The sequence below is a fragment of the Lineus longissimus genome, chromosome 2 (assembly GCF_910592395.1).
Source record: "Lineus longissimus chromosome 2, tnLinLong1.2, whole genome shotgun sequence".
Classification (NCBI taxonomy): Eukaryota; Metazoa; Nemertea; class Pilidiophora; order Heteronemertea; family Lineidae; genus Lineus; species Lineus longissimus.
The window spans coordinates 3,300,739-3,326,541 of NC_088309.1; the positions used below are offsets into that span (position 1 = coordinate 3,300,739).

Genomic DNA, 25,803 nt, shown 5'->3' on the forward strand with positions numbered 1-25,803 from the left:
AAGCCAGGCCGCAGAGAGATAAAAGCAGATGTAAGCAGACTGAATAGTGAATCAAAAACACCTACACTCCACCACCAATCACAGTGTTAGCTAAGATAGGATCAGACACCTAGCCAATGTGCAAGCTACCACCTCCTATGTCAAGCCGTACAGAAGCAAAATCCCACTACCAGTTGAAATTGACTACCTCTGCTAAATGAGATTCGTGCTCGTTGTCGGGCAGTTACAAACCAAAGTGAAACGTCACCATCATCAACATTCAACAAAAGCTAATTTGATAATCATTTCCTGGACAAATTCTTCATTGTTAGCAGAAACTCTCATCGCAGAGGCAGTTGGCTACCTTAACTGTCAGTTTGTAAACCAAATTAATCGTAAACAAGTACCCGTTGGGCAAACTGCACTGATACACGCCTTCGTTTCTTTACTATCTCCCACACAATTTGCCCCAAGGCCAGTCGGCGCTGGGTTGTCACATGCTCTCGTACGTGACTGAGATCCATTTCCACACGTTACAGAGCATGCCCCATAGGAACCCCATTGACCCCAGGCGCCATTGAGATCTGAAATGAATCAATCCAACGAATAGTGAGATAGATGTGTGGGCATTCAAATGTTCATTTACTTCAAAGCGATTGATTTTGACCAGACGACCTCAAGAATAACTGTTATTCCTCTTTTGATGTAACGACTTCATTTAATCATGATAACTTTCGTGTGTTCCTCAACGCACATTGATATAGGCCAACCAACTGGAAAGGAATACTACACATTGCCGGCTAGTTTTAATGATATATGTGATACATTTTGTCTAAAGAGCATATCCTGCAGCATAACTGAGATGGTACCGTTGGCATATATATATACACTGCATAGTAACAATGTTAACCACGAAGAATTTGCTGTGAGACAGGAGTTGAAGATGTAGAAATGGTACAAAAGAATTACGAAATCACCAGTAGGCGAGAACCCTGATATGTTATGTTAGTTCCAACCTGAACGAACCTTTCATGCACGTTTTCCCATCACCATTATAGCCATTTTCACATCTGCAGGTGTAGGAACCTTGTGTGTTGGTGCATACGCCATTCGCTTTGTCACAAGCGTTGCTGCCTCCAGTCGCACACTCATCCACATCTGAAGAAAGAAACATAATACCCACATGAAAACGGCTCACAGGCTAACGGATGAAATATGCGTACAGTGTTCTGAATAATGCACTGAATTTTGAATTCCTTTCTATATTTGCTCATTTTGGTGGTTAATTAGTAATTGTATAACACTCAACCTCTATATCTATTTCAAAAATGATAAACAAAATAAACTGGCTCAAAAATGACTGAAGGATTTTATGCTTTTTCCAACTTCATTGAAAAATATACGCATATAATTTAATTTAAATATGATTTTTGTGCTGTACATACATTAGTGATAATGATGAGAGTGAGCGTGATCATGTTTTGTTGGTGTAAATGATTATTTTATATACAGTATATTTACAGTACGCATTCTATTAGCTTTGTCTGCACAGACAGTTATTCCGATACTATCTGAAAGAGTAGTTGAATACATATCAACTAAATATTCTACTAAGTTGCAAAATACATATCATCTGAACATTCTACTGAGTACGATGCAGTTTCGTGATGTGTACCAAGCTGAGAAACTGTACATGTACATAAAAGCGTGGTCTGTGGAATTTCTAATTCTAGGAGCAAAGTACGGGGGAAATTCAAGCAATGACATTGATGGAAACTCAAAGTTCTGAGGGAAAATCAGCAAAGAGAGCAACATTCAGTCAGAAAAAGTGAGGGCAATGAGAATGGGAAATGGGAAATCCTCACATTGCAGGGGGAGATCATCACAATCTGAGAAACAGAATAAGCCAAGGAACCTAATGATAAAGCACAAGGGGGGGGGGGGGGTGATTCTGAAATAGCATATCCAGGATTCGAACGGAAACTCAATATCGGCCCAATGTTTAAGACCAATGTCACCAACCTGAAAATCATAGACATGTTTTAGTTCGTTTTAATATCATTGAGGGTTATTTTTTCAAATTGTACCTTCTACAAAAAAAAATAAACAATGTCATGTTTACACAGAAAAATGTAATATATCATACACGATTTTCAATAGATTTTAGTATTATGTTTTAGTAGTTTAATGATTATACTAAAATTGTCCGATGGCATTCTGTGAATTTGCCAGGCAATTTTTAACACCACCTTGAAGAGAGAAAAAATACTAGTCAGATTCTTGACATTCTTCATGGACAAGTCTGTAGAAATATTAAACAGGTGTCAAGAATATAATGAAGATATCCATGAACATTATATGAATGAAGAGCTTGGAGAGGAGAACATATTCCACAATCTAGCTAACTCAAGAGGTGCAAGCGATGACATTGCAGCAAAATGCCCACACATTGGGAAGATGACAATACTTAAAGACATCTAGCGCCCTGACAAGCTTACTTGAAGAGTGAACCACCTACACCTTACATCACAAAAACTGAAATGGAATGTAGTAAAAACGAATCTGCCTACCTCTGCAAGTCTTCCCATCTCCAACAAATCCACTTTTACAAGAACATGTGAATGATCCTGCCGGTGTATTGGTGCAGATACCGTTGGTCTTGTCACAGTTGTCGCTACCAATTGCACACTCGTCAATATCTGGAAAAGAGCGACAACAAAATATAAAGTTCTCGTTATCTACTTTCGTCTCCTCCTCAAATCTAATGTTTTAAACAAGAAACCAAGACAAGGGGTTTACATTTCGATTTGCATTTTTAAGCTGTTATACCGAACCTACCTGCGACTGTCGCAGCATAGTTGCCAACTGACAGTCGCTCGAGTAATCATATTTGATGGTAATCAATTCAATTACACAGCATATTTTGTCTTCTCTGAACTTTTGTCGTGATAAAAGAGCTGTGCAAGTCACCGCATTTCGAATGAAAGCGGTTTTACAAGAACAAAAGCATAATGCTGTTATCTATGAATTAGAGCAGTAATATATCTAACCTGTGCAAGTCCTTCCATTCCCTGCGAAGCCTGTCTTGCATGAACATGTGAATGATCCTGCCGGTGTATTGGTGCAGATACCGTTGGTCTTGTCACAGTTGTCGCTACCAATTGCACACTCGTCAATATCTGGAAAAGAGCGACAACAAAATATAAAGTTCTCGTTATCTACTTTCGTCTCCTCTTCAAATCTAATGTTTTAAACAAGAAACCAAGACAAGGGGTTATATTTCGATTCGCTTTTTTAAGCTGTTATACCGAACCTACCTGCGACTGTCGCAGCATAGTTGCCAACTGACAGTCGCTCGGGGTAATCATATTTGATGGTAGTCAATTCAATTACACAGCATATTTTGTCTTCTCTGAACTGTTGTCGCGATAAAAGAGCTGTGCAAGTCACCGCATTTCGAATGAAAGCGGTTTTACAAGAACAAAAGCATAATGCTGTTATCTGTGAATTAGAGCAGTAATATATCTAACCTGTGCATGTCACACCGTTTCCTGCAAAACCACTTTTACAAGAACATGTGAATGATCCTGTCGGTGTATTGGTGCAGATACCGTTAGTCTTGTCACAGTTGTTGGTATCAATTGCACACTCATCAATATCTGGAAATAATACAAAGTTACCATTGCTAAAAAACAGAATACGTCATAATGCTAACGAGTGCCAAACGACTTCCTTTTAGCCAGTTTCACAGGAACAACACAGGAACATGTGAATGATCCTGCCGGTCTATCGGTTCATATGCCGTTCGTCTTGTCACAGATGTTGGTTCAAGTTGTACACTCATCAATATCTGGAAATTAGAATTTGCGCCTTTTTCTATTATTTTTGATTTGCCTGAATGATATACCGTCTAACTTGGAGTTGTCGTTTGTTGTATATTCCTATCATATCTTGCACGTACAGAATTCTTCTAAATTCAGCAGAAATTAATGACTGATTTCTGTATAGCTTGTGAAAATAAGAGAAGTTCGTCATTAAAGCTTATCGGTCACAGCACTTACCAGTACAAGTTCTTCCGTCGCCTGTGAAGCCAGATTTACATTTGCAGGTGTAACTTGTTGCTGTATCCGTGCAGTCAGCATTTGCACTGCAGGTGTGGCTGCCCAATGCGCATTCGTCTCTGGCTGAAGCTAAGAAAAAAAGGATAAAATATGAGTACAGTGTTCTGAATAATGTACTGAATTTTGAATTCCTTTCTATATTTGCTCATTTTGGTGGTTACTTAGTAATTGTATAACACTCAACATCTTTATCTATTTCAAAAATGACCAACAAAATAAACTGGCTCAAAAATAACAGAAGGATTTTATGCTTTTTCCAACTTCATTGAAAAATATACGCATATAATTTAATTTAAATATGATTTTTGTACTGTACATACATTAGTGATAATGATGATAGTGAGTGTGATCATATTTTTATGGTGATCATGATTATTTTATATGCAGTACGTACTTACATTGTATAACTAAAATGGAAGGTAGTAAAAACGAATCTGCCTACCTCTGCAAGTCTTCCCATCTCCAACAAATCCACTTTTACAAGAACATGTGAATGATCCTGCTGGTGTGTTGGTACAGATACCGTTGGTCTTGTCACAGTTGTTAGCATTGCTTGTACATTCATCGAAATCTAGAAAAGCAGCCCGAAAACATCATTGGTTTCAAATCATCAAGAACAAAACTCGATACCGGTACAAAGAAGAGGAATAGAAATCATCGACATCTTTCATGCTTCCATTTTTCAGTCTTGACCAAGACACATATACATGTACAGTTACACATGGAATAACCACTAATGTCAGAAGGGCAGATGAAAAATAATTGTTGATCGGGGTTTTTTTCTTAAAAATCTTTGATAAGTCGGGTGTTGCTTATTTTTATTTTCTATTCTCACATTGGTTTGATAATTAGGATTGCTGATTCAGGTATTTTCATATTTTTCAGGTGATTTCATACAGTTTTGATGTTCGTTGTGAATATTACCATTACATGTCCTCCCATCTCCGGTGAACCCCAAATTACAGGAACAGGAGTATGAACCAGGTGAGTTGGCTCGTTTTGCCACAGTTGTCGGTACCAGCAGTACATTCATCAATCAGGTTGTAGGTACACAGGATATGATTTCTTTAAATGCTGTGATAAAAGTCTTACCTGTGCATGTCACCCCGTTTCCTGTAAAACCACTTTTACAAGAACATGTGAATGATCCTGCCGGTGTATTGTTGCAGATACCGTTGGTCTTGTCACAGTTGTCACTACCAATTGCACACTCGTCAATATCTGGAAAAGAGCGACAACAAAATATAAAGTTCTCGTTATCTACTTTCGTCTCCTCTTCAAATCTTATGTTTTAAACAAGAAACCAAGACTAGGGGTTACATTTCGATTCGCATTTTTAAGCTGTTATACCGAACCTACCTGCGACTGTCGCAGCATAGTTGCCAACTGACAGTCGCTCGGGGTAATCATATTTGATGGTAATCAATTCAATTACACAGCATATTTTGTCTTCTCTGAACAGTTGTCGTGATATAGAGCTGTGCAAGTCACCGCATTTCGAATGAAAACAGTTTTACAAGAACAAAAGCATAATGCTGTTATCTATGAATTAGAGCAGTAATATATCTAACCTGTGCAAGTCCTTCCATTTCCTGCGAAGCCTGTCTTGCATGAACATGTGAATGATCCTGCCGGTGTATTGGTGCAGATACCGTTGGTCTTGTCACAGTTGTCGCTACCAATTGCACACTCGTCAATATCTGGAAAAGAGCGACAACAAAATATAAAGTTCTCGTTATCTTCTTTCGTCTGCTCCTCAAATCTAATGTTCTAAACAAGAAACCAAGACAAGGGGTTTACATTTCGATTCGCATTTTTAAGCTGTTATACCGAACCTACCTGCGACTGTCGCAGCATAGTTGCCAACTGACAGTCGCTCGGGGTAATCATATTTGATGGTAGTCAATTCAATTACACAGCATATTTTGTCTTCTCTGAACTTTTGTCGTGATAAAAGAGCTGTGCAAGTCACCGCATTTCGAATGAAAGCGGTTTTACAAGAACAAAAGCATAATGCTGTCATCTATGAATTAGAGCAGTAATATATCTAACCTGTGCAAGTCCTTCCATTCCCTGCGAAGCCTGTCTTGCATGAACATGTGAATGATCCTGCCGGTGTATTGGTGCAGATACCGTTGGTCTTGTCACAGTTGTCGCTACCAATTGCACACTCGTCAATATCTGGAAAAGAGCGACAACAAAATATAAAGTTCTCGTTATCTACTTTCGTCTCCTCTTCAAATCTAATGTTTTAAACAAGAAACCAAGACAAGGGGTTTACATTTCGATTTGCATTTTTAAGCTGTTATACCGAACCTACCTGCGACTGTCGCAGCATAGTTGCCAACTGACAGTCGCTCGGGGTAATCATATTTGATGGTAGTCAATTCAATTACACAGCATATTTTGTCTTCTCTGAACTGTTGTCGTGATATAGAGCTGTGCAAGTCACCGCATTTCGAATGAAAGCGGTTTTACAAGAACAAACACATAATGCTGTTATCTATGAGTTAGAGCAGTAATATATCTAACCTGTGCAAGTCCTTCCATTCCCTGCGAAGCCTGTCTTGCATGAACATGTGAATGATCCTGCCGGCGTATTGGTGCAGATACCGTTGGTCTTGTCACAGTTGTCGCTACCAATTGCACACTCGTCAATATCTGGAAAAGAGCGACAACAAAATATAAAGTTCTCGTTATCTACTTTCGTCTCCTCCTCAAATCTAATGTTTTAAACAAGAAACCAAGACAAGGGGTTTACATTTCGATTCGCATTTTTAAGCTGTTATACCGAACCTACCTGCGACTGTCGCAGCATTGTTGCCAACTGACAGTCGCTCGGGGTAATCATATTTGATGGTAATCAATTCAATTACACAGCATATTTTGTCTTCTCTGAACTTTTGTCGTGATAAAAGAGCTGTGCAAGTCACCGCATTTTGAATGAAAGCGGTTTTACAAGAACAAAAGCATAATGCTGTTATCTATGAATTAGAGCAGTAATATATCTAACCTGTGCAAGTCCTTCCATTTCCTGCGAAGCCTGTCTTGCATGAACATGTGAATGATCCTGCCGGCGTATTGGTGCAGATACCGTTGGTCTTGTCACAGTTGTCGCTACCAATTGCACACTCGTCAATATCTGGAAAAGAGCGACAACAAAATATAAAGTTCTCGTTATCTACTTTCGTCTCCTCTTCAAATCTAATGTTTTAAACAAGAAACCAAGACAAGGGGTTATATTTCGATTCGCTTTTTTAAGCTGTTATACCGAACCTACCTGCGACTGTCGCAGCATAGTTGCCAACTGACAGTCGCTCGGGGTAATCATATTTGATGGTAGTCAATTCAATTACACAGCATATTTTGTCTTCTCTGAACTGTTGTCGCGATAAAAGAGCTGTGCAAGTCACCGCATTTCGAATGAAAGCGGTTTTACAAGAACAAAAGCATAATGCTGTTATCTGTGAATTAGAGCAATAATATATCTAACCTGTGCATGTCACACCGTTTCCTGCAAAACCACTTTTACAAGAACATGTGAATGATCCTGTCGGTGTATTGGTGCAGATACCGTTGGTCTTGTCACAGTTGTTGGTATCAATTGCACACTCATCAATATCTGGAAATAATACAAAGTTACCATTGCTAAAAAACAGAATACGTCATAATGCTAACGAGTGCCAAACGACTTCCTTTTAGCCAGTTTCACAGGAACAACACAGGAACATGTGAATGATCCTGCCGGTCTATCGGTTCATATGCCGTTCGTCTTGTCACAGATGTTGGTTCAAGTTGTACACTCATCAATATCTGGAAATTAGAATTTGCGCCTTTTTCTATTATTTTTGATTTGCCTGAATGATATACCGTCTAACTTGGAGTTGTCGTTTGTTGTATATTCCTATCATATCTTGCACGTACAGAATTCTTCTAAATTCAGCAGAAATTAATGACTGATTTCTGTATAGCTTGTGAAAATAAGAGAAGTTCGTCATTAAAGCTTATCGGTCACAGCACTTACCAGTACAAGTTCTTCCGTCGCCTGTGAAGCCAGATTTACATTTGCAGGTGTAACTTGTTGCTGTATCCGTGCAGTCAGCATTTGCACTGCAGGTGTGGCTGCCCAATGCGCATTCGTCTCTGGCTGAAGCTAAGAAAAAAAGGATAAAATATGAGTACAGTGTTCTGAATAATGTACTGAATTTTGAATTCCTTTCTATATTTGCTCATTTTGGTGGTTACTTAGTAATTGTATAACACTCAACATCTTTATCTATTTCAAAAATGACCAACAAAATAAACTGGCTCAAAAATAACAGAAGGATTTTATGCTTTTTCCAACTTCATTGAAAAATATACGCATATAATTTAATTTAAATATGATTTTTGTACTGTACATACATTAGTGATAATGATGATAGTGAGTGTGATCATATTTTTATGGTGATCATGATTATTTTATATGCAGTACGTACTTACATTGTATAACTAAAATGGAAGGTAGTAAAAACGAATCTGCCTACCTCTGCAAGTCTTCCCATCTCCAACAAATCCACTTTTACAAGAACATGTGAATGATCCTGCTGGTGTGTTGGTACAGATACCGTTGGTCTTGTCACAGTTGTTAGCATTGCTTGTACATTCATCGAAATCTAGAAAAGCAGCCCGAAAACATCATTGGTTTCAAATCATCAAGAACAAAACTCGATACCGGTACAAAGAAGAGGAATAGAAATCATCGACATCTTTCATGCTTCCATTTTTCAGTCTTGACCAAGACACATATACATGTACAGTTACACATGGAATAACCACTAATGTCAGAAGGGCAGATGAAAAATAATTGTTGATCGGGGTTTTTTTCTTAAAAATCTTTTATAAGTCGGGTGTTGCTTATTTTTATTTTCTATTCTCACATTGGTTTGATAATTAGGATTGCTGATTCAGGTATATTCATATTTTTCAGGTGATTTCATACAGTTTTGATGTTCGTTGTGAATCTTACCAGTACATGTCCTCCCATCTCCGGTGAACCCCGATTTACAGGCACAGGAGTATGAACCAGGCGAGTTGGTGCAGACACCATTCGTTTTGTCACAGTTGTCGGTACCAACAATACACTCATCAATATCTGCAGAAAAAATACACACTGCATATCCCAATACATTGCTGAATGTAAACAAATGGATGATAAATCAACAACATTCCTAAGGAATTCGCCTGTATCTCTGTGCTTGAAATTTTGTCGGAAAGGTAATTTTACTACTTCATTAGCTCTTTAAAGATCACCAGTGAGAAAAGGGTAGTCCTGAATCTCGGGAAGTTCTTATTGTAAACTGTGGACAACAGATTCAGCATATGGCCAAAATGTGTGAAGCTTCCAAGTGAAGAGATTCTTACGGATTCGAATGATTTGGATCTATGTTCTGCATTACCTACCTTTGCAGTTCCTCCCATCTCCAGATTGGCTTGCAAAGCCAGACTTACAAACACATGTGAACGAGCCTGCTGGAGTGTTGATACAGAAACCGTTGGTCTTGTCACAGTTGTCTGTGCTAATTGCACACTCGTCAGTATCTTAAAGGCAAGGAACAAGATTCAGACAAATGTCCTATGTTAGTGACCAGTCCTGCCTCATTGGACTTTCCACTGCTCTGACAAGATGGATACGGCCTCGTAATTAGGCGACATCAGCACAGGAGTCTGATACTGACGTTGTCTAACTTGTTAACAAATTTCCACAATCTTTAATCGTACCTAAAAGAGAATTTGGATGAATTTAGACGATTGAAGAATCGTCTACATGGCGTCACCTACCTGTACACGTCTTCCCATTGCCTGTGAAGCCACTCTTACATGCGCAGGTAAACGCCCCGATAGTATTCGTGCATTTGGCATTTTTGTCACAATTGGCCGTACCCAATATACACTCATCTACATCTGAAAACGCATACAATTTATATCAGAATTTAGCTGCCGGTTTTCTCAGAACTACAAGAGGAGAAACCAACTAAGTGAATGATACAAATAATACAAAATTTAAATGACCAACCAACTAACTAACCGACATTTTTGTTCATATCTATGCATAAATGACATTGAAATTTTGAAATTTTAGGGGTGTATTCTGTATTCTTTCAATTTCAAATTCATTCGGAATACCTATTTTTGACAAGTTTAATTTTAAACACTCCCAGTGCAATTTGCAACCAAAAGTATTCATATACACAGAAAGGATAAAGCATACTTTCATGTATATTAGTAGATGGCCTTTCCGACTTTTAAACGAATTTCTAATTTTTTCCTGATTTTCCGAGAAAAGTCTGACATCAATCAGTCTGACACAATTCGAGTTTTCTCACATAAAATGTTTTGTGAGCCTTGGATATGTTCACAGCTTCCCCCACTAAGAGATCAACAGGGAAAAACCAGGAAAAACTAAGAGAAACTGTTTAGAAGAGGGAAAAAAACTTCTTGCAGTGTCATTGGCAACTACAAACTCATAAAAGTGGCTATACCTTTAAAAGAATAAGCATTCCGAAACATAAGAGGTGACATTCCTATGCTACGTTAATATCTACAGTTCATCTATTTCAAAACATGCGAGAGTTAACTACTGTGTTGTTACTAACTGGTGAATACAGCAGTGAACCTTGTCTTAAACACAATTTAGAATTTATTTATAAGAGAAACCAAGCATTGATAAAGAATTCTTGATGAAACCTATAGTTCATAAATGAAAGAAAAGAAGTACAGGAATCAATGAAAGAAAGAGAATAAACATAAGTAACAGTGAAGAAAATATATTCAAAAACAAAAACAGGAAAAAGTAAAATATATAGTTCAACATTATTAGCCTGACCTGTGCAAGCTGTTCCATCTCCGCTATATCCCACATTGCATGTGCAAGTGAAACCATCTTGCTTGTCTGCACACTTAGCATTTGTGTCACAGTTATGTTTTCCTGTCGTGCACTCGTCCACAGCTGAAAATATTGCAATTACATATGTACTTGATATGTCAGAGTGGAACATATCAAAACAAAGATGACAGTAGCTGCAGGAATCTGTTGTGTCAGTTATTGTAGGTAAGACTGTTTTATCACCATATGCAAACACAGTTATCAACATATGTTATGTGTCTCTAAAGCACATCACGTATTCCCTTAAAGAAAGTAATAAATTAATGTCAATATCTAACTCATGTTTATTGTTTTTGACAGAATGAAGTGGATAGATGTTTGAAATAAGATAAAAACACAAATTAATATCATGTCAGAAAACTTCGGAAGTGTCGTAATGCATAGCAATAATCTAACGTGTATAATAAGACACTCCATCGATGGGAAAAACATTGAATGAGATCGCACAGAGACCTATCAGTGGACGAACAAGAGGTGCAATTGTCCTCTTGAAGCAGAAAGCGTTCCTCTGACTAACAAAGAATCTTGAAATACAGTGAGTACTTAGTTAACTGGTGCTGGTCTAAAATTTTCTAAGTCCATAATAGGTCATTATAATATGCATTTTAGGCCCAGATGGGTTGTGCAGGGCCTACATTCCTTTTGAGAAGCATGAATGGGCTAATAATGACAACTTGAGCCTACTGCACATGTCGGCATTGATACCTATTGACTATGATCACTTTCATCAAGTACTCAGAAAGTTTTAATAGCTTGAAATCCGACATGCAGAAAGTCCATCCAAGACTACGATCACTGGCCAGTGCTTTTCATGGAAAATGAATGTCGTTACAAGCTTTTTACAGGGTAAACCCTAAAAAAAGTGGCATTTGAATCAGGGAGGGGATGTGAGATTTTTGCCCAAAAGTTTAACTTGGGGGGTAAAGTAACTAACACTTACATAACCGATGCCATTAACAACATTTACTTATTCACTACTTTGCACTACAACTGTTTTACAATTCCAAGTTGTCGTCAAAATTTAAGTTATCATCATCATTATCGGAGTCTGACAATTCGTTTTCACCAAGCAACAAATCATCTGCAACATCATCACGATAATGACCATCTGGTTGAGGTGTTAAGCCAGCCACTTGAAATGACTTAGCCGCAGACTCAGGAGCTACATCATTCCATGCTCTACTTATAATGCCGAGTACATCCTGTAATGTAATTTTGCGGCAATTTCCGTCAGCCTCAGTTGCATCACATTTCCATAACTTCCAATACTTTCGCATTATAGCTTTAAATCCCCTCATAATAGTGAGATCTAACGGCTGAGCCAGCGATGTACATCTAGCAGGAATATTGTCTAACAGTATGCCTGCTTCAACCATTGGGTAACAGAAATCCTCTGCTTGATGCGGTCGGAATCTGTCCAAAAGCAGAAGGATGTCATTAAAGTCAAAATCGCCAATGTAAGGGAAAAGAACATTGTCCAACCAATGTTGCAGTGTCTCTCCATTCTCCCAACCAGACCTCGAGGATGTGACCCGTACGTTATCTGGAATGTTGTTCAAATCTCTAATCTGACGCACGAAGCCCGGCTGCCTGAAAACAACATGAGCAGGCGGTTTTTCTCCGTTGGAGCCAACTGTCAATCCAACGGTGCACCCGAGTTTGGCATTTCCTCGCGATGTTTTCACATTTACATCTACTGTACCTCTGGTCTCGGCTGTATACATCGGAGGGAAGTCCAACTGAGCAAACGTTTCGTTAAAGTTCAAGAGCGTGTGGACATGGTTGTCAGCTACAGTTTGCCTAACGCCAGTCTGAAATTCTCTCACTCTCTGTGGTGCATCAGCCGGTACAGTGGTGGAATCTTTCGTTTTACGGCGGAAAACAATCTTTTTCCGTTTCATAAAATTTGTAACCCAACCCACTGATGCAGAAAACTGGGACCTTTCGGGGCGACGTGCTGCAATGTCCTCAAGTTCATTGTGTGGGAGTTGGCCCCACCAGTTCTGAAATTCAATCGTTGCATCATTAACAATGTCCGACCGAGAAACGGGCAGGGCAATATTCCTCCGTTCTTGAAAATGCTGGTGCACGATATTCTCAACTTCCGGCCAACAACCATCATGGTCGGTTCTGACTCGCCGGCGTTCTGCATTTTCCTCCACTTGATCCGTCATTTCATCGATGTTCTGTATCCATCTCCTGAGCGTTGTTGGGGATAGTCGATAGCGCCTAGCATACTCATTGACATTTAGAATGCGGCCATGTTCAATTGCTGTTTGGCAATCCAAGGCATGTCGCAGCCTGGCTTCAACAGTGTAACTGTTACATCGTCGAGGGAGACCAACTGCTGCAGCACCATTCTGCTGATCGGCATCATCATCATCATCATCGTCATCATTGCCAGCATCCATCATTGACTGACACATGACAAAGAGCGAAAGCATCAGCAGTAACAACAACGTTGTGTTCCTCATGATTTGAACTTTCAACAGGAATGACCAATATGATTGTTAGGGTAAAGGGCCTAGGAAATTACACAACTGCAATTGCCTTTCATACCAACCATTGATTGATAAAATTGGCCACAGAAGACCAGATCAAGAAATGAACATGTAATCAAAACTCTGTCATTTTCTTCATTGAAATGTGATTAGTATAGGCCCTACATGGTCGTAAATCGACATTATCCCATTCTGGGCCTCTATTAGTGACTTAGAAAATTTTAGACCAAGCACCAGTTAACTAAGTAGTCACTGTATATCTGAGGAACACATTACTGTACACTACCACGGCAGCAGCAGCCGATTGTTGCCGTAATGTAGTGGCTAACAAATACATGCCCTACGATATGACAGTTCGATGTCAAATGAAACGAAAGTCAAGTGACTTTAAAGAAGAAACCAAATCAAAGAACAATGTGAAATAGAATCAGATGCATACAAAAATGTCACAACAGGAAAACGTAAGGAACAGACAAAACCAAGCAGTAGAAAATCGAATAAACATCGGAATACACCGATATGTATCATGAATAGGGCGGTGCAACGTTTCTTAATAATACCTCCATGATAATATTCAACATTTCTTACAAGAATAGTGGCATCTTATTGAGAGATCCTTGCTATCTGGCTACGACTGCCTATGCGTTCTCCTGGTTGATTTGAATTTGATAACAACAGTTACTGCAATCGCTTCAGCCCAGTTTCGTCAGCTGGTGTTGACAATTTTGCGATTGTGTTTTTTATATCACTTACGACCAGCATTGCAATATTTCAGTTATTTTGACACTGTGCAGTGCAGACAACATTAAGAATAAAGAGTAATGGTCCTACCAGGTCGGCAGTCCTGTGTATTACATAACTGCTGCTGACTAGGCAACCCGGCACATTGCCGTCCGCTCCCAGACTTCGGTGGACTGTCACACTTCCGTTCCCGTGTTTGCACCCCTTTCCCACAGGTAACTGGGCAGAGTGTCCACGCACCCCAGTTGCCCCAGTTACCATCAACTGAAAGAGTAGGATGTGGGTACGTAAACGGGCAGGTTCGAATGGGATGAGGAGTGTTAACTCATTGCATTTGTACTGGTACTTGAATTCTATCTTCACCACATGTGACAATACCACGAAGCGAGAACAGATTAATTTCTTCATTTCATTTCATGTCCTGTGGTGTTAAAGGGACAATATAGGCAGCAGCTGGGCAGGCAAGATATAGTTACACAAAGTTGTCTCTCATATCTCTCAGTAAGTCGAAATGATTCACGCCTGTATGAGGAATATATTCATATTGAGTGCGGAATATGACATGACCCTTGGCCCTTACAGTGTGTATAAGTCACCTGAAGATGGCCAAATTAGCCCCTCTGCTCCTGCCTATAGTCCCCCTTTAAGGTGTGTTGGCAGAGAAAGAGCGTGTATACCGTAATGCCTTTTGTAGATAAGATTTATTTCAAACTTTCCGTTTGACAAAAATGACACTGCACTGAGAATAGCAAACTTTGTTGACTAGAAACTACAAGAAACCTATTTTATCCAATGCAGCCAGAAAAATCTCTCACACAAAGAGCTAGAACCCCAGCAACATAAAAAATATCAACAGCATACTTGAGATTTGCCCTACCAGAACAATCTTGAGTTAGAGTAATACATAACTACCCCAGTCAGCCCAGTTACCATCAACTGAAAAAGGATGTCGTTGGTAACGTAACGTACAGGTTCACATGTGTTGCTGAGTTTCGTCTCTATAAAATCTATCAAAAATAGATTAGGACGTCATCCATTTTGGAATTTATGTTAAAGCTAGTGACAGTTCGTTTCACCTATTTGGCAATTTCTGTGGCTTAAGAATATTCAAGTCATCTTGTAATGCTTATGGGTGTGTGTATATTTAAGCAAAGAAAGATGTTCCCATTAAAACAAAATGATAGCATTGAATATAAGATTGATTTCACTGCCAGTTTGATTGTTCTTAGCTATTGTCATCCATGGGAACTACACCTCCTTCTTTCACGTCCTCATTCTCGTATACCAAATCTTTCCGAGACCAACAAGCGTGACATCAAGAAGTCCCAGTGAACGACTTCTCCAACTCATGCATCCAGAAATTGCAGACAAACAGACAAACAAGGCAAAAACCTTAAATACACCAACAACAATTAGCATGCTATGTGAATTGATTTCACTGCCAGTTTGATTGTTCTTAGCTATTGGCATCCATGGGAACTACACCTCCTTCTTTCACGTCCTCATTCTCGTATACCAAAACCTTTCCGAGACCAACAAGCTTGACGTAAAGAAGTACCAGTGAACCTCTCCAACTCATGCAACCAGCAATTGCAGACAAACAGACTAACAAGTCAAAAACCTTAGATACACCAACAATAATTAGCATGCTTTGAATTGTCTCCTACCAGAGCAATCTTGAATATTACATAACTGCTGCTGACTAGGCAGCCCGGCACATTGCCGTCCGCTCCCAGACTTCGGTGGACTGTCACACTTCCGTTCTCGTGTTTGCACCCCTTTCCCACAGGTAACTGGGCAGGAAGTCCACGGACCCCAGTCGCCCCAGTTACCATCAACTGAAAGAGGATGATGTTGGTACGTTATCGGTCTGGTTCGAATGGGATGAGGAGTGTTAACTTAAAGCATTATTTGTACTGGTACTTGAATTCTATCTTCCTCTTCCTTTCACTTCAGGTGACAATTCCAAAAAGCGAGAACAGATTAATGTCTTCATTTCATTTCATGTGGTGTGGAGTTTCCGTTTATCAATCATCCATCACTCCATAAGACTATAAATGTCATTGCACTGAGAATAGCAAACTTTGTCGCCCAGAAACTACAAGAATCCTATTATCCAATGTAGCAAGAAAAACCCCTCACAAAAAGACAACACCAGCAACATCAAATACATCAACAACATGCTTGAGATTTCCCCTACCAGAACAATCATGAGCTAGTGTAATACATAACTACCCCAGTCAGCCCAGTTACCATCAACTGAAAAGGGATGTCGTGGGTAACGTAACGAACATGTTCACATGAGCTGCTGAGTTTAGTCTCTAAGTCTTTATAAAATCTATCAAAAATAGATTAGGACGTCATCCATTTTGGAATTTATGTTAAAGTTAGTGACAGTTCGTTTCAGCTATTTGGCAGTTTCCATGGCTTAAGAATATATTCAAGTAATCTTGTAATGCTTATGGGCTTGTGTATATTCAAGCAAAGAAAGATGTTTCCATTAAAACAAAATGATAGCATTGAATATAAGATTGATTTCACTGCCAGTTTATGTTAAAGTTAGTGACAGTTCGTTTCGCCTATTTGGCAGTTTCTGTGGCTTAAGAATATATAAGTAATCTTGTACTGTTTATGGGGTTGTCAATATTAGGTAGAGGAAGACGTTTCCATTAACTAATATGAAAGCATTGAATATAAGATTGATTTCACTGCAAGTTTGATTGCTCTTAGCTATTCGCATCTGTGGGAACTACACCTCCTTCTTTCACGTCCTCATTCTCGTATACCAAAACCTTTCCGAGACCAACAAGCTTGATGTAAAGAAGTACCAGTGAACCTCTCCAACTCATGCAACCAGCAATTGCAGACAAACAGACTCACAAGTCAAAAACCTTAGATACACCAACAATAATTAGCATGCTTTGAATTGTCTCCTACCAGAGCAATCTTGAATATTACATAACTGCTGCTGACTAGGCAGCCCGGCACATTGCCGTCCGCTCCCAGACTTCGGTGGACTGTCACACTTCCGTTCCCGTGTTTGCACCCCTTTCCCACAGGTAACTGGGCAGAGTGTCCACGCACCCCAGTTGCCCCAGTTACCATCAACTGAAAGAGGATGACGTGGGTATGTAAGTGTCTGGCTCGAATGAGTTGAGGAGTGATAATCTTCCTTTGTCTTCCATAACATGTGATCAGCGAGAACAGATTCGAGTCTACATTTCATTATCTCATTTTAATGTTGCGTGGTGAAGGTAGTGCGTGGCAGGGAAAGAGCTTTCCATAGAGCAAGAGAAGATCTATTTCAGACTTTCCTTTTTTCAATCCATCACTCCCTTAAAATTCCGCAACATGCTTTAGATTAGGGTTGAATTATTTTGCGCTACAGACTACACAGTACAATAGCAATTGCTTCTGCTTAAACCCATACCATTGCAAGGAAAATCGTTACAGAATTGCTGTTGGCTGCCGAGACCTGGACATATTCGACCCCCGCCTGCAGGGGTCGGGTTATCACATGACCGTGCCCGGCTCTGAATCCCTTTTCCACACGTCAGAGAACAGCTTTGCCAGGCATCCCAGTCACCCCAGTTGCCATCGACAGGAACTGAAATTGGTCAAAACTAGTTATTTATAGCGAGTAAGACAGGAGTGGAAGAATTGGATCTCTCCTCTTGAAACAATCACTCCTTTTCATTTGCAAGTTTTCTTTCAACAATTTGAAACGTCAGGCACTGACCAATCAAAAGACACATGTCATGCTTATTTCTTTCTGCCATACATTGTATTCATGATGAGAACAGGGCCTCAGATTTGCCAGTACCTGAGCGGAAATCCAAAATACCTGTTTGGGGAATAGTTGACAAAGTGTGAATGAGTGAGGAGGAGCGGTCCGAAGGCTAGGAGTGTGTAAACTGTTGGCCTAAACCACTACACGCTGTAACATTGAGATCAAGTTTTGTCGTAGAAGAAGAAGTTCCAACTGGAAACAAAACCATCCTCCCACTGATCAATACTTTATTTCTGAAATACAACTAAATGGTAGGGCATCTTTTCGTTTTCTCCACTTTTCACTATTTGGGAGCAGATTTGAATTACAAAGGCTGATTGGAGTACGCTTAAAACAGAGTTCACATATACTGCTAAGCCCTACATCTAAAGTTAAAAGGTGCAGTGTTTTAATATGTCAATCCTACAAAGAGCAAACTTGTTAAAGCAATCATAAAACGATCCACGGAAAGTAAAAAAATCCTCCAACCAGCTGCACATAAAGTAATCTTACCCGCCGGACATGCGTTGGTGGCTGTGCATGGCTGTTGCTGATTAGGCAAACCCGCACAGGAACGCCCGCTACCAGTAGGAGCGGGATTGTCACATATGCGGGTCCTGGATCGAATGCCAGTGCCAGCACATGTCACTGAGCATGAAGTCCAAGCACCCCACAGTCCCCAGTTGCCATCCACTGAAAGAAGCATTGCAATGTGCATCATTTCATAAGTCAAAAATAATATCACCTATTATCAAGTAAGAATCTGTCTTTATCACTCTTGCTATTTTGGAACAATAACTGATGAACTTGATGATAATGATATGGTGAATCGAGATAGGCTATAATGAAGCACTCATATAACATGGTCTATTCACGAAACGAGGATTGGACTCAATGATAACTTGTTTTATTTACAACACGATTATTGATGCATTCAATGATAATATAGTAGTTATGAAACCATGGTTTTGCACGATGATTGATGCACTGCATTGAAATAGGAATTCTTATTAAGGAAAATTTGAATTGCTTGTCAAGGTAGAAATAAAAAACTGCAGCGTTGAGCAAGTGATTTGGGCAAAAAGATTAAAATGCATCACGTTACAGTATTAAAACTGTATATATAAGAGACGGTATGGGACGAACAACAACAGGGAATGTAAACATCGGCAGACAACAAAATGTTCTTTTCATTTTGGATGATGTGGGAAGTTGGATAACAACCCAACATTCATAATGTTGTCTGAAGTCATTTAAAGAATAAACAATTGCGACTGGGAGGGGGGCATTTGGACACAGACGCACACTTATTAGTTCTAACAGCTGAAAAGGATTAGTTCAATCTCACATGATTACTTGCAGGGTTGTCTTGCCAGAAATGATAAAAAGTAAAAAGGGTTACAATCAAACATGCAAAGGATGGCTCGGAGGGTGACATGTATAAATGTATCTGAACATGACATTGAAAAAGGGGATGCTATTCAACACTTAGATAAAACGCCTACCAAGCTGGCAAGGACCATCATTACAAAACCTCTGCTGTGTGTCCAGTCCGGCACAATTCCTGCCTTCACCACTAGGAGTGGGATTGTTGCAATGTCGAGATCGGGTCTGCACGCCCAAGCCACAGTTGGCAGTGCACGTGTTCCAGGGACCCCATATACCCCAGTTTCCGTCCACTGAGACCACGGCACGTTTTATCAAAATTACTTTTCCTAAACACAAGTATGGGTTCGGTTATTGATGGCTCATATGAATGAGGAAAGCTTATATCAATAGTTTTTATATCAAAACCCAATAATCAAGCATTTTGCTCTGTATCTAGAACTGTTTCTGTACAGGCAGACGAAAAAGCTTTTGTATTTTCAGAATTCTTACTACGATCAAGTTGTGAAGTTGAGTGATTGTTATTAGTTTTAAGAAAGTTTGCGGTCCCCTAATTGCTGATGGTATTCAGCATCTTACAGACTCATCTAGAATTCTGATCATACCTACAATCAGTAAGATTACTTCTTATCATGTACAGTTGCACTTGTCTCAAGACTTACTTCTTGTAAATGAAAAGATAGACACATCCGGTACTTACCTGCTGGACAGTTGATTGTTGGTACAGGGCAAGCCTGCGAACTTGCCCCAGCGCAAGTGATCCCACCATTTGATGGTGAAGGGTTACTGCAGGTGCGAGTTCTTGACCCTGCACCACACGTCTGTGTACAGGCTGACCATGTAGACCAGGCACCATTTACTGAAAATGTATTACAAACTCGATGAATTGATGTGCAAATGTGGTATAGATATACAAATGTATTACACCATATCGATGATATTTGTCAACTCAACAAATTAAGTTAGTTGTAAGTTTCAGAACTTAGTTCACAATTATTAGCTTCTTTGCACAATATTCACATCCATGTCAGCCTAAAGTCGATGTAAAGCCCCAGAACTTGGCAAATAACAATTATATTTTGATGGCAATAATTTAAGCTTTTACTACATGTGAAGAATTTCATTGAAAACGAGACATATCTGGCTTAAAGTAGTGGATGATTTTGGACATGGTTTACTGTTTCCTTGGAAGGACTTGAATTTAAGGGCCTGACCAGTCTTTATGGGTTAATATGGTAGATAAAGGAGGTTTGGTATTTTCTTTAAAAAACTTGCGCAAAGCAGAACGGTTGTCAATTGTGATTTGGACTGTATTATTATTAGTGACCTAGGTTCGCCTGAGCTTAAAACATGTGAAAGGTCAAACGTTCGAAGGTCACACAAAACTAGGTCACTAGGCCAATATGTTCTAGAGTCACCCACATACTACTGTGTACCGTGTAAACTATGTAGACTACGGCATCTAAGTAATAACATTTCCCCACAAACAACAACTACTGAGTAACTGACATATACTAGCATGTCTCTAACAACGACATAATTATCTATTAGTAGTTTTTTTCCGCTAAGAACTCTGGTGGAAAATGATTGATGGGTGCTCAAAGCGAAAGCATAGACAAAAATTGTAATTTTATCGAAGAATGATGAGTTAGGCCATGCAGGAAACACTTATGACTTCAAGAGATTGTGAAGTATTTCTAACCCAAGGAGAAGCCTTTCAAGGTTTATACAGAATAAAAACCACTCATGTCATCGCGCAAGTAAAGCAATTACCCTTGCACTGGACAAGGAGCATGCAACAAAACGGATTTAGAATGGAGTATGGATACGTTATATAAATAAGACAGAAAACAACTGGCATGATACAGGTGTAATAGCAATGCGTGAAGCCGTTTAAGACCAAGCTGGACCAGGCCTGCAGTAGATGTGATAAACAAATAAAGGACTTCGAATCTTTAAGGATTGTACATTTTCCTACCAATGTTCGGTAAACAGTTGTCACCCACACATACGCCTGAAAGTGTTGTTAGACCATTTAAAGTCACCATAGAGACCCGGCGTCATCCTCATCAAGTTGGGTTGGTCTACCAAAGAGCACATAGAGTTGTAACCTGGTTAAATGTCGGACATGGATATGTACGTGTGGTTGTTTGAACTTCAAGAAAACCTACCAACCAAGTTTGATTTCTCAAAAGTTTTCAATGTGTATTTCTCCAGCAAGGTTGCCAAAGCATTTGTCTAAGCATTTCTCAAGCTGCGCCAAGTGTTTAAATACATGTACTAGTAGTTGCTACTAAAAATCAGTCAAGGAATAATTTGAAATATTTTACCTCGACCCCGTTGATTTCGCTATACCAGGTTGTTGCAATATAATTAGTACTCCGCCTTTTGATATTTGTTGGAGTTAAGAAAGACCCTGACTCAAACGATGCGTTCAGTTGTGCTCAAGGGATTTTGGTGTAATACACTGATCTACGTGGTTACATTCTGTGAGCAAGCCTCTCAATAGCAGAAGCAGAATGGAGAATAATGCAATAGTATTGTTTTTCTTACCAACATAGGGCGGATGGAGATACTGGCTGCTAACGAGATATTTCAGAACGCATCCACAGCTAACTGTTGTAAGAGGAGTCCTTCCCTGCAGATCTTCCACATCCACCTGGAAATGATATTTTATAAATGTGAAAGAAGTGATCAGTAAAGCGCCCAATGATGCCTTGGTTAAATGGCGATGAAACGCTCTCCAAATCACCAATGTTGGTTTTGGCCTAATTGACTTAGAGAGTGAAAATTTACCTCTCTGTTTTTTAAGTGCATTAGCAGTCTAAGGTCAATATGTATGATGCCACATACAGAATGAAATCATTTTTTCGACGGCTACAATCTTCTTGAGGCACATCTCACATAAGTGAGTTTCACGCACAAGTCCAGTGGCCGTGGGTAACATGGTGTATCAAAAAGGCCTTGTGCGTCTTGTGAAGATAAGCCTATATATATTTGACTAGATAAATATGTGCATATACCTTATTTAGCAACCACTGCTGCCCATCGCTCTGGCCTTGTAAATTAATTCTCATCATTAGCGAGTTGATTCTAGGACCGTAGTCATCTTGGGTGAATATAAACTGGTACTGGCTGAAAGGAGAGATTCTTATCAGTTTCCCGACCGTGTAACTGTTCTTCGGCGACATGCGGGGAAGGAAAAATCACGTAGCAGACTAAAAACGATCAATAACAATGCCCTTAAAATCAGGAAAATTAAACCTTTACCACTACAGTGGAACCATGCAGGTCCTTATACTTACGTATTTGCTGCAAATCTGGTACCACCAGGATTACTTATTCTCTTCGTGTTAGCACCGGACAGAACTTTGATACCAGTTTTTGGATCCGTGTACCCAACACCAACGGTTATATCTCGAATAGTCCCTATTGTGCCCGTGTATATCGTCAGTCTGAGTCCTTGGCTCAAACCTATAAGAGCAATAAAAGAAATATTAAAAGACAAATACGGCTTTCGCTTTTGTAGCACCAACAGTGCTGTTAACAGTTCCAATCATATCCCTTAATTAAAACGCCACCGTGACGGACGAAAACGATAATAGAACTTAAAGTTTCGATAATTTTCTTACTAAAATTTGCAAAACTTACACTGCCAGCCAAAAAATTGTGCATGTAGCTCTTTTTTTAACAATCAAAGAGTGTCATCGACATAAGATTGTTGAAGAACTGTTCTGTTTGTAAAGTATCATTACTTAGTGGAGGAATTTATGGTATATACATGTATATATATATAGTTGTCTTACCTCTGCCTAATACCATAAATAATAGCACCAACGTGATAAGAAGAGTCCTCGTGAACGCTGCCATTGTGATGGAGAAGTCTCTGTTTATAAACGTTATATTTGATAACATGTAAGTTTCAATTCATGGAAATCTCGTTCCAAACGATGATGTCTTTTCTTTACCATTATGCATAACCTAAAACGAAAGCAAGCAGGGAAATTGTGACCCATTGGAAACACATTGCCTCGCCAGTCATCGCTGAAAGCAGCAACGTCGACTAGAACTAACTTGACGGTTCCTGGACCAACTTCGACAAGACTGCGCAGTGCATGTGGAAACACATTGACGATCGATTATTGAAATAAGGACGATGGACACGATCATGACGAATGACGATGCAGATGACGATGATGAAAACATGATATGACATTCGAACCTTTTCCACTCCATCAAGTTGGGGCTTGAGCCCGGGCTTTATACATTGTAGTTGAGTGTCCCCATACAGTGTGGAACCTTGTGATATTGATGACGATGTAACGACGACGATGATGACGATGACGACGATTGACGGAGACAAAGACAATGATGATGACAAGACGATGCCCGGACGATGATGTGGCGACGACGAGCCGGTTTCGATCGTGATAAATATCACCGATGATAACGGAGGGGAAAGCTGAGAAACACCATTATAAGCAAAGCATGTGGGTTAACCAACAGAAATGCAGCAGATGTGTTTATACTTTTTTATGTCTTTCTTTCATTTGTATTCCCTACTGAATTCAGTAAAATAGGAAACACATTCATGTACAGCACTCTCCCACCCGTCATGGCTGTTGCCATGTTCCAATGGAGGCATTATTTACAGCAAGGGCGGCTGTGATCCATATGATAATGTGATATATTGTTCGGATTTATCAAAATGAAAATTGGGTTAATCGTCTGTTGAGTCGTGCTACTCAATATTATTCAAAACACGGCAATACATGACAATTTATTGAATTTAGCTTGAAGGCGAAGCCATCTTTTTATCCTTTCAATATGTTTCGTGAGGAGAACGGCGTGCAGGCTGGGTTGTTCAAATCACCTTAGCTTTACTATGATGGGAGCGGTTAAGTCCCTGCGCTACTTAATAACGTAATCGTTTGGGATAACGTGCATCTTGTGCTTTTGGACAACTGGGCCCACATAAAAGGCTGTATACACAAGTTATTATGTGTACAGTATACTTATAGACTGTAGATGTTTAATAATGAATTATTAAAGAACACTTGGTTTAAATGAGTGTCGAACAGCTAAAGGCTGTAACTATGGGCATGTGACTGTATGGCATATCTCATACCTGATTATCATCCTGTCATGAGTCACGAGATCCTCAAGGCTATCCACCTTAAAATTGTTGAACACTACACCGAATCACAGCCCAGGAAGCCAACTCCGAAATATTATGAAATTCGGTCCACAGGCATTTGTTCTATCCGTATGAATATACCTGATGCTCAAATATGCGTATTATGCAGTATATCGGGTTAGTCATTGTGTTTCGTTCACTGTAAACATAACTGATCAGCACTGAATGCTGTCCATGAGGCACTAACTGGTGATACGTAATGACCCGACACGGTTCATTCCAGTAGCTCATCTGGTATCTTTTGAATATTCAGTTTTTTTACAGCGGGACGTTTTTTCCAGGCCCACTGAATGCAGGCCTATATGCATGTATACATTTCGTAATCGCATTGGGATGATCGTAATTTCAAATTTATAGCGTACTTTTAATTAGATCATGGTAACAGAATTGCAAACTTCGTAACTAGGCAATTTCGTCATCAGGAGGCGATTTTTCGGAACTTCCGGCCCTACTTTTTCACAAATTTCAAAAGGCATGTTTATTTTCATTTAATTTCTTTGACTTATTTGATAGACCCACGTCTGACATTAGTAAGGTTATCTAAAACAAGCTACAGATAAAATATACATCAAAGGTCACTTATGATCCTGTACAAATAGCTAAGTGTGCTAACATTTGCTCATGACATTTGCTGTGAATCTATAATTTTTACCCTCGTTTATACCTCAGTCCTACTGTTAGCGGAATGAAAAGCTATTGAAACGTGTCCTCAATCCCTTGTGGGTTCGCTTCCATCACGCTATATGAATATCAAACAAATACGGCTAAGATTAAAAACGCCTTTATATAACAAGTGCCATACCTGTTCAGGCAAATGATATTGTATAGTCACAGTTGAACGTTAAAGAATTCAAGATAACTGTCATCGCGATTAAGGCTTTCGTGCCCGATATTTCGATGGTGTATACAAACACTACCAAACATGTAAAAGTATTCAAGACACGATTTCTTAATATTCAAAAGTACTGGAAAACTGAGGATAACCTTATTGTTGAAAAGTGTAGAAAATTGCAACTAATCAATCTACCTTTACTAATACAAAATATTTATGAGTATGTATATATTAAGCCGGCAGCTTTTTTCCCGCCATTGTCATTTTAAAACGAACAAATAGGACAAACTTGGATGGTTTTCGGGTGTGGCTGGTACTAAAGATGCGAGTTGTTTCTTGTAGCGACTGGAAT

General features: G+C 39.4%; 1 protein-coding gene across 13 annotated transcripts in view; it reads right to left on the minus strand.

Annotated features, from left to right (window-relative positions):
* The window catches only part of LOC135501861 (fibrillin-2-like), a 33,230-nt gene that overhangs the window by 6,069 nt on the left and 1,358 nt on the right, over positions 1 to 25,803 (minus strand). For 2 of the 13 annotated variants that reach the window (XM_064794247.1, XM_064794285.1), the window contains exons 2-30: positions 23,229 to 23,403; positions 22,728 to 22,896; positions 22,446 to 22,557; positions 21,976 to 22,081; positions 20,123 to 20,281; positions 18,550 to 18,729; positions 17,698 to 17,874; positions 17,205 to 17,375; positions 15,935 to 16,105; positions 14,358 to 14,531; positions 10,966 to 11,088; positions 9,921 to 10,043; positions 9,543 to 9,680; positions 9,109 to 9,234; positions 8,627 to 8,755; positions 8,125 to 8,253; positions 7,594 to 7,722; positions 7,114 to 7,242; positions 6,633 to 6,761; positions 6,153 to 6,281; positions 5,672 to 5,800; positions 5,193 to 5,321; positions 4,543 to 4,671; positions 4,041 to 4,169; positions 3,510 to 3,638; positions 3,030 to 3,158; positions 2,550 to 2,678; positions 1,006 to 1,137; positions 387 to 563 (exon numbers count right to left, since the gene is read on the minus strand). In XM_064794247.1, the coding sequence (XP_064650317.1) occupies positions 387 to 563; positions 1,006 to 1,137; positions 2,550 to 2,678; positions 3,030 to 3,158; positions 3,510 to 3,638; positions 4,041 to 4,169; positions 4,543 to 4,671; positions 5,193 to 5,321; positions 5,672 to 5,800; positions 6,153 to 6,281; positions 6,633 to 6,761; positions 7,114 to 7,242; positions 7,594 to 7,722; positions 8,125 to 8,253; positions 8,627 to 8,755; positions 9,109 to 9,234; positions 9,543 to 9,680; positions 9,921 to 10,043; positions 10,966 to 11,088; positions 14,358 to 14,531; positions 15,935 to 16,105; positions 17,205 to 17,375; positions 17,698 to 17,874; positions 18,550 to 18,729; positions 20,123 to 20,281; positions 21,976 to 22,081; positions 22,446 to 22,557; positions 22,728 to 22,896; positions 23,229 to 23,337 (4,024 nt within the window). In that variant the 5' untranslated portion in view covers positions 23,338 to 23,403. The other 11 variants (XM_064794256.1, XM_064794278.1, XM_064794272.1 and 8 more) reach the window with 11 other exon arrangements.